Below are 15,988 nucleotides of genomic sequence, written 5' to 3'. Positions count from 1 at the left end.
CATTTTAAGTTTACTTAGAATTACTGTACTAATATCAAAGCGTTTTTCAAAGAAAATCTAGCATTTTTATAGCAATTTACAAAACATGCTAACTCCCGATATAATTGAATTTTATTTTTGATCTTTTTACTTTTACTTTCAAATTCTGAGTTTAAAACTAACCAGAGTTTTTAAAAGTACCATCTGTTTGGATTATTTTTACATTTTTTTTATCAATTATTAATCTAATCTAGTGATGAATTCATGAATGTTTTTTTGTTAATTTTTCGCAGCAAATGGCTACAGCAGAGGGACATGTAAAACGGTCAGGTGGCACAGAGCGGCCATTTGTTTTGTCAAGGGCGTTTTTTGCCGGGTCCCAACGATATGGTAAGATTTAGTGTTTTATTGTGTTATTGGTGACAATGACAATGATTCAGATTGAAGAGTGACAGCTGTTATTATAAGTGAAAACATTTGTTGATGGAATATGAGTGATAATAATATAAACAAATATACCTTTTATTTATGTGTTATTTATTGCGCTTCACATGGCAAACAAACAATAAGACAAACAGAAAAGTGACAATGTATGGATAGACTAACATAGAATAGACGCTAATGATTATAAAACTTGAGAAAAATTAAAAAATACTGTAGTCTTGGAAATGTTATCATTATCATTCCTTCTATGGTGGAAATCAAAAATATTCATAATTGTTACCATTTTATCACCAAAGTTGAAGTTTCTGAGTATATCTCATGTAATGTGGTACAGAGTACCATTCATAGATCTCACATGTAATGTGGTACAGAGTACCATTCATAGATACAATTGATGTACTGTATGTATACAGTATTTGCTTTTGGTCAGACAGAAGTCGAAAGGTGGTGGAAAGAGATACATTAGCTTATGGTCAGACAGGAAGTGGAAAGTCATATCTTCCTGTTAGACCATAGGCTAATATACCTCTTTCACTGACGACACATCGATTGACCTGACATAGATCGGTCGTAAATTGATTATTCCCTATCATAAGATTACTTTGATAGTGGTGTTGTTTTTGTGTTTAGGTGCAATATGGACTGGTGACAACATTGCTGACTGGGATCATTTGAAGGCTAGCATTCCAATGTTACTATCTATTGGAGTTGCCGGTCTTGCATTTGCTGGAGGTAATTAAACCCAAAAACATAACCTCATCTTAACTTAAGTTTCCTTTCTTATCCCATGAAGTACTGTTTAAGATGCTACTTATCTAATAGTATAGTTAAAATATATTTTAACCTTTTACCATTAAAGTATAAAGGGTTCACCCCACACTATTGTTTTGGCTGGGCTATCCATATCTTAAAGTAGAGACGTCACCCCATGCCTAACCCACACTATTGTTTTTTGGCTGGGCTATCCATATCTTAAAGTAGAGACGTCACCCCATGCCTAACCCACACTATTGTTTTTTGGCTGGGCTATCCATATCTTAAAGTAGAGACGTCACCCCATGCCTAACCCACACTATTGTTTTTTGGCTGGGCTATCCATATCTTAAAGTAGAGACGTCACCCCATGCCTAACCCACACTATTGTTTTGGCTGGGCTATCCATATCTTAAAGTAGAGACGTCACCCCATGCCTAACCCACACTATTGTTTTGGCTAGGCTATCCATCTTAAAGTAGAGACGTCACCCCATGCCTAACCCACACTATTGTTTTTTGGCTGGGCTATCCATATCTTAAAGTAAAGACGTCACCCCATGCCTAACCCACACTATTGTTTTGGCTGGGCTATCCATATCTTAAAGTAGAGACGTCACCCCATGCCTAACCCACACTATTGTTTTTGGCTGGGCTATCCATATCTTAAAGTAGAGATGTCACCCCATGCCTAACCCACACTATTGTTTTTGGCTGGGCTATCCATATCTTAAAGTAGAGACGTCACCCCATGCCTAACCCACACTATTGTTTTTTGGCTGGGCTATCCATATCTTAAAGTAGAGACGTCACCCCATGCCATTTTCTCTCTTGGCTAATCATATCAGTGGGGTTGTCACTCTGCTGTATGCAGGTTTTTTGCCCAGACCATCTTCTTGCTATATTTTGGATCAAAGGTATAATAGATAGTTGTCACACTAAACCACCTGTCCAGACAAATAGTCCTCATCAAACTTTTTGAAGTCATGTAAATATTTGATTTTGATTGTTAACCTTGATACACAATATAGTGTCATCCAACTCTCAGGTGAATCTAAATAGGTTTTACTTTCATCAAATTTATGTTTGTTGAAACCCCACGGGATGCACTATTTTATCAGATTATACAGAGTGACTTAGCTTACAAGAAAGTTAACAGTATATAGAAGAAACATATGGAATTTATTTTATCTGTTTCAAAGCCATGAAAATATCCCCATTGATGTGCAGAAGCTAATTTCCGAGTGAATTCCGTCAGGAATAATATTTGTTGCTGCGAAACTTTCCTAGGTTTTGTTTTCAATTGAGGTTCATGATTTGACACTAGTGAAATCTAAACAAACACATATGTAATACATAAGCATGTATTATTTATAACAAATGTTATTTTAGTTACATGAGTATTGTACATATTTAGTAAAAAGGTTTAACGCTTTAGAGATTGTAATCAATATATTCTTTGAAATTCTAAATTTGTGAGTGGGTTGCTTGTTCAAAAAGCTTTTTTTCTGTGATTTTTTGTCTAAGCTAGTTTTAATACACAATTCTACTAACAACAAATAAAGTGTTTCTTATAGTTTTTTACATCAATTTAAGAAACATAAATTTACAGAAATAGTTTTATAAATGAAAGTTATAATGAAGGAATATTAAAAAAAAAATATAAAACAAAATTTACAAAACAAAATTTACATTACTTTTAGCTGATGTTGGAGGATTCTTTAAAAATCCAGAACCTGAGCTGTTAACACGGTGGTACCAGGTATGAAATATAATTTATTATATGACACCTAAATAAATTCCTGACATTTGATTGGACGATTGTGAGTCACAATAGTACGCACTATTGAACTGTCATTATTTGTATATTATCATAAATCTCTGTCTACACAATCAAACTTTATGTGACAAAACATGTGATGTGGCCATATATGGACATGATGATGTCACATCACTACCATATTTAGGTATATCACCACCATATTTGGGCACATCACTTTGTCAAATTGATAGTGTAAACAGAGCTTTAGGTAAACTGAAAAGAAAGACATATATTCTGATGTCTTTCATTCTTGCATAATATCTTACCTTTACTCTAGATATTGAAGAATTAAATCCCATTCCCTTGAGTGTTGCTGACATTTGCGGTAAAATGCCCTAGACAGACAGAGACTTATTAGCAGTTAACACTTTATTTAGCTTATTGGCAAGGTCAAATGTTTATTTTTATCGATCGTTCGTGGTATTATCTTGTTTTTAAATCGTTTTTTTAGAATCTATACAGGTATATTAAAGTTGTTATTACATATATTCTATACAATTGAAAAAAATTAATGAAAAGTTTTTCCAACTCACTACTGTTCTAGGCTGGAGCTTACCAACCATTCTTTAGAGCGCATGCTCATCTAGACACCAAACGACGTGAACCCTGGCTTTTACCCACCCAAAACATGGCAATCGTCAGGAGTGCCATTCGTCAACGTTATGCTTTACTGCCATTTTGGTACACACAATTTTATATATCATCATTGAATGGGGCTCCGGTAATGAGGTATGTCATTGTTGGCTTAAACACTAATCAATTCATTTCAAAATATTTTGGTGCCATTTGAAAATAAGATGTTTGTAAAGTCAAGTCAAGTATCATTTATTGTCATTTGTTTTAAGAAAAAAAAACATAGAAATTCTGTTTGCTCTGTTGGCGGAGCACAATATCCAACAGACACAACACGTATAAACACGTATAAACTGTGATTCTTAAAGCTTGGTTCCCACTAGAATGTAACGCAAGGACGTAAACGCAACGCAAGCGTTTAAACCAATGACAAGCGAAGTTATAGAAAGTTAGCAATCACAAGCGAATAAGCCATCGCTTGTGATTGGTCAATTCACTTGCGTTGCGTTACGTCCTTGTGTTGCGTCGCTAGTGGGAACCACGCTTGAGGTACCATGTCAAAATTAGTTACTGCAGTAATTACATTTGTTACTCTTTAACCTGTTTTTACAATATTAACAAGCTTTTTGTTAGAAGGAGGGGAGGTGGGATGTTGCTCATTAATTACACACTGTTTATTGCAGTGACTCCTCATAAACATCTACATTGAAACAAAACAACAATCATTGCAGTAAATAAAATGTAGTTACTGCAGTAACTGCCACAGAATGTTGACAAGAACTCTTAATGGAGGAGCAAGATGTTTTTATAAATAACAAACATTGAGTAATATTTAGACTTTTGAAAATATAAAAAAATAGTGAAACAAGGATGATTAATCACAATATCCACACGGAAGGAAATGTATGTACTGGACATTTTATTTTACCTTCCACTGAAATGAAATGTATCCCCAAGAGTATTATGTTTAATAGCTGTCTATTTAAACAGTTACAGCAACTATTAAATACCTAATATAATAGGTTGTAGCAATTTGTCACATTAAATAGGTTATTAATGTGTCCTGTTAAGAGTAGAATTGTATGGTGTATCTTTGTGAGATATTGCAGTGAACTATAATATCTTATACAAATAGACATTGTTTTGTAATTTGTGTTAGATATGTTACAGTTGTATATGTTTAGAATTTGACTTTCATTAATTCCAATTTATTTTTTATTTGAATTGAATCTTTAGTCTTGATTGTTATTATTAATTGTAATAATCATAAATATAGATTAATTTTGCTTTTACTACTAAAATATTTCTGCCTATGTTTCTTTGGATGTATTTATTTTAAGCATAGTCTATTTGTATTGGTAGACATAAATAGCATTTACCAGAGTTTACATGTTGATAATCAATGTAGTCATCAGTCGTAATCGCTTCCTGTTAATTTACAGACCGCTGTGGGCGCTATTCCCTACGGATGAGAACACGTTTAAAACTGAAGATGAGTTCATGATTGGTGAGTAGATATTAATTTATTCAAATCAGACATATTAATTTGTGCTGAATCATTTTAATTATGTTCAATGCATTCAAAGCTCTTTGCCATAATGTGATAAGAGATTGTGAAAATTGTTGTTGTATGCTAGGAATTCAAGCTCTCAACATTAGTAAAAATGAAAGTTTAATAGAATACTAGGTTAATTTAACCTATTTTTATATTGTTTATTATTGATTACATCAATTTAAACGCCCTTTTTGCTATTTTCCGCTGAATGATCTATAGTTTCTCATATTGTGTGAAAGAATGCAGTAAGTGGATTTGCATCCCATACCTAATTTTATTTTATAAAACTCTGTTTTCTCTCAATGTAGGTTGTCTTACAAACTTTATAGTCTGGCTATCCCACAATCCCCCACCCTTTTCTTTGCCAATCCCTGTTATCTAGACATCTAACAATGCAACAGTTGGCATTGTGTTTTAATATAGGACTTGGCATACATACATTTGTTATAATATTTTTTAATAAATGCATTGTTATAACAATTTATTTTTGTAGGCAATGCTCTGTTAGTCCATCCTGTAACGTCCAAAGGTGCAGCAGCTGTAAATGTTTACTTTCCAGGCCAAGATACTGTAAGATCTTTTAAAACTAAATTATTATTAAACTTAATGTTTACAATATTAAATAACTTTAAGAATAGAGTCTTTGATGCCGTGGGAGTTGGGTGTAGGCAGAAAGCCAAGCAAATGCTCTATGTTATTTAATATGTATATTACATTTCAGAATAAAATGACACATCATCCGCTTTGTTCTGTGGTTTTGAACATTTTCATCAATGCCTACTTGTTTGCAATTTGGTTGTCATTTTTAATTTCTTTTTGGGTTCTTCTCCAATGCCATAGCATCAATTCAAAGTCGATACAGCAGCTCAAGGCAAATAAAATATATTAAATTATGCCTTTATTTTTTAGTATTAATTTGATTTAGTGTTTCATATTACAACTGCCTGTCAAAACCCTTCTACCACAAACATACACGATTTATGGTGTCATTATGGTGTTTATGGTGTTTATGGTGTCATTATGGTGTTTATTTTTTAAATACAAATACTCAATCAATCTGTATACTTATATGGATACATTGTTAATATACACCAAACAAAGGAATGGTAGTTTATGAATAGCATTAGCATAAAAATGTAATAAGTATAGTAAAACGTAATAAGAAAAGAAAAATTAAAAAGTAATATATGATAAGTAATATGTAAGTAAGTAAAATGTAATATTAGTAATATGTAATAAGTAATATGTAATATGTATGTAACATCTTTTCAGATTTGGTATGATGTGGAGACATACAAGACATACATTGGACTTAATTTTGTATCTATTCCTGTCACAGCGGAAAAGGTAGTTAAACATTTCAACAACTATGTTATGACCCTATAATCAGTTTTACCCATAATTACAGGCCAAGGTTTTCAAGTACTTTATGAACACCTTGACTCTTGAATTTATAAATTTTTTGCAAAATTGTAAACGTTTATCCAAAAATTAAAACGGTTTCTGCCAAATTGATATGATTAATATTTTTAGATCATTGTATGAAATAAATGTCTTGTTATTTCTGATTTTAAATAACATTATGTGTGTTAATTAATATACTACTCTATAGAGTGTCTGTATTAAAATGGTGATTATAGTGTGTATATGTGTGACTTAACACTAAGTAAAATGGACGGCAGATTGAGGTCAAATATAGTTTGTATATTAATTAGGCTTGATAGTTTATGACCAGTGAATTAAATGAAATGGCGATTTAGGTCAACTTGAGTTTGTTTATAATTTTATACTGACCACCGGTTGGTCTGTAATTGCTATTTCCTCTTTGTAATTAATGGTAATTTCCAAGTCAGTTAAATTTTTTTTATTACCAGTTTGAGGAAGCTAACACGCTGTGGTCAATTTATTGGGTAATAACAGAGTTTATACAGAGGCGACCATTAAAGAACAATGTTTGATAACAATTTTCTCCAAATAGGCATTTTGTTTTATATATGCAAACAATTTAAATGTGTAAACATAATAATTATAAACCTTACTATCACCAAAACTGTCAAATATAGTTTATATTGTATTTTATTACTTTATATCCCCTGGTATAATTCAACCCCGCTAGAACACAAAATTGGGCCGAATTTGGGAATGGGACTATACTGGGGAAAGCCTGGTGCATGACAAAAATGATTGGTAAGCATTCTTGAGGCCTACATTTAGATAAAATGTCAATACAGGGACTGTACTTGGGGATATGCCTGTTTGAGAAATCAGACATAAAGTAGGGGTGGGATTAGACCCGAGGATACAGTAGTGTTTTTCTATTTTTACATTTCCTTGCTTTATGCATTAATAAACACTAATTTGTCGTTTTCACACAGATTCCAGTTTACCAGTTTGGTGGCAGTATAATTCCTAAAAAAGAGCGTGTTCGTCGATGTTCATCGCTTGCTAAAGATGATCCATACACGCTAGTTGTTGCTCTAGATAAAGACGTAAGCATTATAGAAATCTATACAAATTTTTAAAATTTAAAATAAATCAACTACATAGACCTAAATTATGCCCATTTGTAATGGACCCCATTGGAAATAAATTGACTTGTCGATTTTATGGGTCGTCCTTGCATCCATTCACTTTGCTTTTATTCAAGTTTAATGTTCCAATTTTTAGAATTCAATGTTATGTATTTAAATGTATTGTTGAATGGATCCTAAATGAATATTTTGGGATCAGCGCAATTTAAATATATTATTAATTAATTCTGTTAACTGTTATCTTTAAATGCGTATTGAGGTGATTGTTATTAAATGCGTATTGAGGTGATTGTTATTAAATGCGTATTGAGGTGATTGTTATTAAATGCGTATTGAGGTGATTGTTATTAAATGCGTATTGAGGTGATTGTTATTAAATGCGTATTGAGGTGATTGTTATTAAATAAAAAGTTATACTATAACATTGTCATTCTTTTGCAGTACTCAGCTAAAGGTGAACTGTACATCGATGATGGCCATTCATATGAATATAAACAAAATAAATTCCTGTATCGTAGCTTTGTATATAAAGATAATAAATTGATGTCTAGGTAAGTACATACTTATTACTAAAGGCAGTGCTCAATTGCAAGTACATACTGATAGGCCTACTAAATACATACTGATAGGCCTACTAGTAAATACATTCTGATAGGCCTACTAAATACATTTTGATAGGCCTACTAAATACATTCTGATAGGCCTACTAAATACATACTGATAGGCCTACTAGTAAATACATTCTGATAGGCCTACTAAATACATTTTGATAGGCCTACTAAATACATTCTGATAGGCCTACTAAATACATTCTGATAGGCCTACTAAATACATTCTGATAGGCCTACTAAATACATTCTGATCGACCTACTAAATACATTCTGATCGGCCTACTAAATACATTCTGATAGGCCTACTAAATACATTCTGATAGGCCTACTAAATACATTCTGATAGGCCTACTAAATACATTTTGATAGGCATACTAAATACATTCTGATAGACCTACTAAATACATTCTGATAGGCCTACTAAATACATTCTGATAGACCTAATAATACATTCTGATAGGCCTACTAAATACATTCTGATAGACCTACTAAATACATTCTGATAGGCCTACTAAATACATTCTGATAGGCCTACTAAATACATTCTGATAGGCCTACTAAATACATTCTGATAGGCCTACTAAATACATTCTGATAGACCTAATAATACATTCTGATAGGTCTACTAAATACATTCTGATAGACCTACTAAATACAATTGTAAGTAAATACTAATTAGTTGTAAGTACATACTGATTAGTAACTAGATTACATAATTGTGTTTCTCACTCACATTTTTCTGAAAGGTTATTTTCATTTATTTTTAATATACCCGACATTGAAATAATTACATAATATCTAAATTAAACCGTCATATTATCGAACTTCCTTATTTTCTAGTCGTCTGCAATTTGTAAAAAAAAGTGTTTTTATTGATGATACCAAGGATACAATAAACATTCAATTACTTGTTAGGTTTTAAAGGATGAATGCTTAAGCATCTGCTTGTAGTTTTGCTTATTTTTCATCTAACAGAAATATTTATTTTTCTATGTTATTCACAAATTTGTGGTGACAGAGATTGTTTTTGTTTTTAAAGACTCCAGGATATTTTGTATTAAGTTTGCCACGTGTACAGATAGGTAGGTGGCATAGGAAAGAATTCTCGGGAAAAATAGTCAACCGAAATATGGTTATGATATATTATCAGCCATTTAAAATCTGTTATCCCATATCCAGGGACTTCAAATCTGTTAAATCTTATCCAGGGTCTGTATTTGAATGTCTGTGAACTTAGCATTCCCTTGGGCATTTGTGGTTGAAAGCATAGACTAATTCACTGACTTGTCGTCTTCCTTATCAGGAATATAAGTATAGGAAACTGTACGCACCCAGGCTGTGCATAGACATCCTAATATAGCGTGTCTCCCCCTAGTCAAAAGCATACTTGTCTGTTAAACTGTACCCACCCAGGCTGTGCATAGCCATCCTAATATAGCGTGTCTCCCCCTAGTCAAAAGCATACTTGTCTGTTAAACTGTACCCACCCAGGCTGTGCATAGCCATCCTAATATAGCGTGTCTCCCCCTAGTCAAAAGCATACTTGTCTGTTAAACTGTACCCACCCAGGCTGTGCATAGCCATCCTAATATAGCGTGTCTCCCCCTAGTCAAAAGCATACTTGTCTGTTAAACTGTACCCACCCAGGCTGTGCATAGCCATCCTAATATAGCGTGTCTCCCCCTAGTCAAAAGCATACTTGTCTGTTAAACGTGTAAACCTCTGTCTACCCTATCAAACTAGTTTGACTAAATGGTGATATGCCCAAATATGGTAGTGATATGACATCATCATGTCCATATATGAGAATGTCACATAAAGTGTGATAGTAGTGTAGACAGAGCTTAAGTGCAATGTTGGTTGCACACATTGTTAATTGCTAGTCTTAATGTAGTAATAATGTGGCTTAGAAATAATCTTCAGGCTAAACCTGTTTTTTATGTAGTCATCCTTTTCTTGATTTTTTTTGATATAAAAAATAATTTTTTTGGGAATGTAAAAAGTTTTGCCAGTGTCTAAATAAGTTGAGCGTCAAATAAGCAAGTGCTAACAGTGTGAATTAAATCACTCCTACACATTGCCGTTTTTGACTCCCACGCTTAGCAAACCATGACATCATCCTTGTTTACTTATAATTATTATCAATGTTAAAAGTAATAAATAATATTAATAAGTGATAGATTGCCTACATTTGAATTTATAATTTATCTTATAATATGGACTGAAAATATTGGTAGTTAATTTTCTTAATTAAAGAAGGAACTGTGTTCTGTGTGTGTGACTCCTGTCTGCGTGCTTGGCTTGTTGGAGTTTGCTTTGGAAATAAGGAAAGAGGAACAAAAAAGGGGAATGATAAAATTAATTATACATTAGTACTCAAACTTTTTAGCTTAACTTTGAAGACTTGATGGTTCCTTTAAGTAAATTACTTAATTAGCAAATTCTTGGTTGATGCGTGAGTATCGTTCGTGTTGAGAATGAAGTGTGCTTCCCTCGAAGATGATGTCACAGATAAACTCTTTTTATAAACTTTACCCACTTTTTCTTTTTTCCATGGGGTAGTTTTGATTGAAAATAAATATTGTAAGAATATGATAGACACACTTAACCTTTTCATTTAGATTTCTCTGAAGGGAGTGTTATTTTGGACAAACACTTAACTTTGCATGAGAAAAAAGGAAAGTTGCATTTATGTCATCACCTATTGCAAATTGAAACAAGTTTAAAAAAAAAGCATGTAGCCCTTTAAAACCAATGCCATAAATAATAAATGCACCAATGGTGGACTGGTACAACATATTTACTTAACTAGAAAGTTATATAATACAAGTGTACAGTAAAAGCAATGGTTAAAACTGTCATGAATATCAGCATATGCTTAATCCCCAGAGATGGCATCTATTGGTAAAAAAATCAAGGATAGCTAAAGAAAAAAGACCAGTAGAACCTTGTTGCTAAGTACTTACTTACTGGCAGCTGTCTTAATATACAACTTACAGCAGACTAGTGACTTAATCATTATCTGTCAACTATAATAGATTAGAAAGTGACCCACGATAGGATCTATTTAATGGGACATCTCAATGAAACTAATAATCAATTTAAATCATTATTAGTTTGAATGTGTGTAAATTGTAGTACTTTTCTGTCAAGTACAGAGCTTATATTGAAATACAGTAGAGCAATATGTTGTAATGTTACAACCAATTGACTTTGATATAACTACTAGTTTAAAGCCTTGTTCACACAGGAAAATTAACCAAGATAACTTTACCAAAGGCCATAAATTTGACTATTATTTGTACTTGAATATTGTCATGCAGTTAGTTTTACCAAATTTAACTGTGACGTTGAAAAAAGTACAATTGACTCTCCTAGTCGTGCGTTTCGCTTGGACGTTTTTGCAAGCATGGTTAGTTTTACCAAACCATGGTACAGTAAGTTTAACTGGGTAATGGTCGGTAAAAGTAACCATTGGTCTTGGTCGATTAACCCTGGGGGAATTGTACTGGAAACTCTATCCAAAGCTTAAACCCATTTCACACATAAACACAGTTTAAGATGTCTCATTTAATACCTGCCTGAGAAAAGTGAATAGTACCAACATTAATGTTGTAGGTTCACTGACACCCTTACCTAAACAGTGTAAGTTAATGTTAAAGTACAACTAGAGGTGACAATATTTTTCTGGTTTTAGATATCAAATTATAATTGACATTGAGCATCATTTTCCTGCCTACCTTATTATTCTCTCGCTCATGTTTTTTGTCTTACGGTGTCAAGATACATACATTTCAAATTTAATAAAAATTACATAAAGAATTCTAGAAATAAAAGTACATTACACTACTGTCAAAGTGCATATTAATGTAGGCAATAAATAATTTTTTAGGTGAGTTATGGGTGAGTGGTTTGAAAAGTAAGGTTGAATAAAAGCAATGATATTTCAAATACTCCAAGTGATATAAGGGTTAATTGATTTTATAGGCTTTTTGAATAAATCAAATTGTTTATGTTGTTAGACATATTTAGAACATTTATTTTCTATTGTAGAATATGTGACTGATTAAATGTTGCACATTTTTGTTTGTGTATGATAAATAAAATGTAATGAAAACTATGTTTGCAATAATTTATATTTTACAGAAAAATAGATAACAACGGTAACTATGCAACAGAGTCAACTGTTGAAAGAATAATTGTGATTGGATTATTTGATTCACCTAATTCGATTCATGCGATTGGTCAAAGTGAGTATTTATTTGATTCACCTAATTCAATTCATGCGATTGGTCAAAGTGAGTATTTATTTGATTCACCTAATACAATTCATGTGATTGGACAAAATGATACCAATATTACCAACAAGTCAACATTCCACTTGTCTTTTTAAAATGTATTTCTCAAATGGATTCTACATCTTACAATCTTTCATGGTTTGATTTTTAATTGTATTTTACAGATTCACCAATGAAAAATCTAGAATTTACATCTAACAGTGAGACCAAATCAGTGGTTATACGTAAACCTGAGCTACGTCTACAGGATGACTGGGTTGTAGTACTCAAATAAAACACCTTATTTCTCCCCTTAAAATTACTTTCTATTTTCATAAAAAGAAAAAAAATATTCCTGGATTCCTTCAGAATATTGTATCTTTTACAACAATGTTTGAAGATCAAAATCATGAGTGTGCATTGGCATGTAACCTTTGACCTGGGAAGAAAAGAAAAATATAAATTAATTGTTGAATTCGAATAATTCCAAGGTGGACAGAAAATTAAGGACGATAACATACAATCATGGAAACGTCACAAATCAAGTAATTATTTGAAATTTTGTACATGCAATGTGCACGCATCATTAGATACAATACAGAATAAGAACGTGCTTAAGATGATCTTTCAATGTAACTTTGTAGATAACTTTAATTTTATCTATTTTATGATTAAATCATAGAACATAAGAAGACACTGTTTACAATGCCTTGCTTTAGTATTAAGAAGAATGTAACATTCATACAGAACAAATTAAATTACAGTATTCAATTTCGGTTTTTTTAAAGTGCCAGTAGTAAATAGGCCACCTGATACAACTACTAGTCACCGTGGGATGGCTTGCAGTAAATATTGTTTTTATGAAATATTGGACAGCTTTGATGTTATTGTGACAGAAAACATTTACAAAAATATCATTAAAAATGAAATTATAATTAAATTAAGCATCAAATATGGATGGATGATACATTTTAGGATACCAAATACACTCCTATTGATAGCCTAAATGGAAAGGAGTTTTGATAATGTTGTTACATTTTTAAAATTCATCCCCTTTTCCTAACATTATCTATTCATCCCTTTTTCCTACCTTATTTATTTTATTCTTTTTCCTACCTTGTCTATTCATCCCTTTTTCTACTTTGTTTATTTGTCCATTTGATTGATTTCTTGAACTCATTTGATATATTTCTTAGAATATTTCTATAAAAGAAATAACCTTTGACCTAACATGAATATGTTTTACATCAACCATGTTACATTTTGACAGTAATATAAATAATGTTTGTTTAATGTTAACACTTGAACAACATTATATGTTCATAACAGCAAATCATCATATTTAAGTACAGTACTTATGTTTTGTTGTCTGTAATAGTGGTTTGTCACAAGATTTTTTATGCAATAAATGTTCTAACCCTATTAATAGAAACCTTAATTGACATCAGTTTACAAAATTATGTATTTTTATAGGCCAACTCTTTTAGACATCCCCTGACCTAATTTTTGATTCTGGTAGAATTTTTACACAATATTTGATAACTGTAAGTAGGCTTATATTATGCATATATTTTCATTTGCTATAAACACAATAATTTGTATGCTCCATTTACACCAAGAAAGGATAAAAAATATATGTATTTGTTTAAGTAGGTAAAGGTGAATGTTAATTAATGTTGTAGATATCAATCCTGAAATATAAAAATAATGTTTATTATCACTTTTCTATATTTTTTCCCTATTGAAGAGCATCACAAACGAAAATAGCAAATATTGTATTTTCCCACAAATGTAATCATGTCCATATATGGTGTGTATGACATTTACCCTGTAATCATCATATATGGTGTGTATGACATTAATGTAATCATTATTGCCATATATGGTGTTCATGTTGCAGAAAAAGTATAATGAATGTTTCCAAAGTTAATCTTTGTCACATTCTAAGTTGTAACTATTTTTATTTGCGATGTTGTATTTATTTAATTTGTCGCATCGCCATTATAATTGTAATATTCCTTTTAATAGATAAATTCAGATTCACAACTAGTGTGTTACGTAACCGTCGTGAAAACAGCTGATTATTTTTTTCAAAAAGGCGATTTCAATTAAATATTATTCTTTCCAAGAATTCAGTCAATTCATTTACTTTGTTGTCATGGTAATGACCTCATATGGCCAGTCAATATTATTTTTATAAGTTTAACAAAATTTAAACACATATCCTATTTAACACCCTGGGTTAACTTTAATTTTTCTGGAAGTGTATTTTAAGTATCTAATTAGTAATAAAGTGGGCGTTAGATACATGGATAACCTGAATTTCCTTTGGCTTGAAATGGCAGCAGGCTGTTTATGATATTAATTAAGTTAAGTTCTCAGACAGAGCTTATTTATTAATCTCTAAGAGTGTCTTAATATTCCTAAATACATACAGTAGAACCCCTCTTTTGGGACACCCCTCTTTTGGGACACCCCCCTTTTGGGACACCCCCTTTTTGGGACACCCCCTTTTTGGGACACCCCCCTTTTGGGACACCCCCTTACAATTGTTCTGTGAAACGAATGAAAAATAATATACGTGTTAACACAGCTAACCCCTATTTGAGAGACATTCCTATTTAGGGGACATCCCGATTAAGGAATAAGGGAACAAACGCTATTGAAGGTGTCCCCCCCCCCCCCCGCCCTTATAATAGGGGGTGGGGGGGCGCTACTGTAGATTAGTCAGATGGAGTTTCGTAAGCCAAGTCTTGAGGTCTGTAGACTGTTTACAGTAAATTAATTTGGTGGGAGGGTGATAGGATTGTCGGAGGACACGATTAGGGCGTGGAAGGGTGTTTGCTTTCATGTTCAGTGTGTGTATTGTGTAAACAGTCGATTGTTAATTTTAAACTAATTATATAACAACGTTTACTTTTATGAATATAATTCTCCAGCCATAAGTTTAGCTGCACATGCGCAATTTAATGTAGCACTAACCTGATTTGGTTGTCTTGGTAACAATACACAAGTACGCATTGATTAATTGCGTAAGTCACATATTTAGGCGGTGGCTAATTTAGGTACCTATAGCATTGAAATGAAATTTATATCTGCTAAGTACACGCATATACAGTACAGCAGTGACGTCATGTCTGTATGTACAGTAGTTAATTCATACCTACAGGCGTAACAACATATACAATGATTCTAGTAGACTATTTAGTGATCCATATACCGTAATTCATGATTGGTGACGAGTAGTGACTGGTGCTGTACTACACATCTCCGTAAATCCCAAGACCGTTGGTATACTTCGTTATTACATTAATGTGGGAAAATTAGAATGTTGTATTTGTCATTTCCGTTCGAATTCCTTAGAAACCCATGAAAAGTAGTGCAGAAAATTGATAGTAATCTCGAATGTATTGTGGTCTTGTTTAGAAAGACCCTGGATGGACA

The 15,988-nt window shown here is 32.3% G+C and overlaps 1 protein-coding gene across 1 annotated transcript in view; it reads left to right on the top strand.

The window, feature by feature from the left end:
* Positions 1–14,992, top strand: part of LOC140059977 (neutral alpha-glucosidase AB-like) — a 31,791-nt gene extending 16,799 nt beyond the window's left edge. Inside the window, exons 16-26 of the mRNA XM_072105989.1 lie at positions 273–369; positions 1,054–1,155; positions 2,879–2,937; positions 3,542–3,726; positions 5,013–5,077; positions 5,619–5,695; positions 6,398–6,472; positions 7,501–7,614; positions 8,098–8,207; positions 12,414–12,517; positions 12,730–14,992. Of these exons, the coding sequence (XP_071962090.1) occupies positions 273–369; positions 1,054–1,155; positions 2,879–2,937; positions 3,542–3,726; positions 5,013–5,077; positions 5,619–5,695; positions 6,398–6,472; positions 7,501–7,614; positions 8,098–8,207; positions 12,414–12,517; positions 12,730–12,839 (1,098 nt within the window). The 3' untranslated portion in view covers positions 12,840–14,992. The remainder of the gene's footprint in view (positions 1–272; positions 370–1,053; positions 1,156–2,878; positions 2,938–3,541; positions 3,727–5,012; positions 5,078–5,618; positions 5,696–6,397; positions 6,473–7,500; positions 7,615–8,097; positions 8,208–12,413; positions 12,518–12,729) is intronic.
* Positions 14,993–15,988: the final 996 nt, after the last annotated feature.

The sequence above is a fragment of the Antedon mediterranea genome, chromosome 10 (genome assembly GCF_964355755.1).
Source record: "Antedon mediterranea chromosome 10, ecAntMedi1.1, whole genome shotgun sequence".
Classification (NCBI taxonomy): Eukaryota; Metazoa; Echinodermata; class Crinoidea; order Comatulida; family Antedonidae; genus Antedon; species Antedon mediterranea.
Note: the sequence above shows the minus strand (reverse complement) of the source record. Positions and strands in the feature narration are given on the sequence as shown.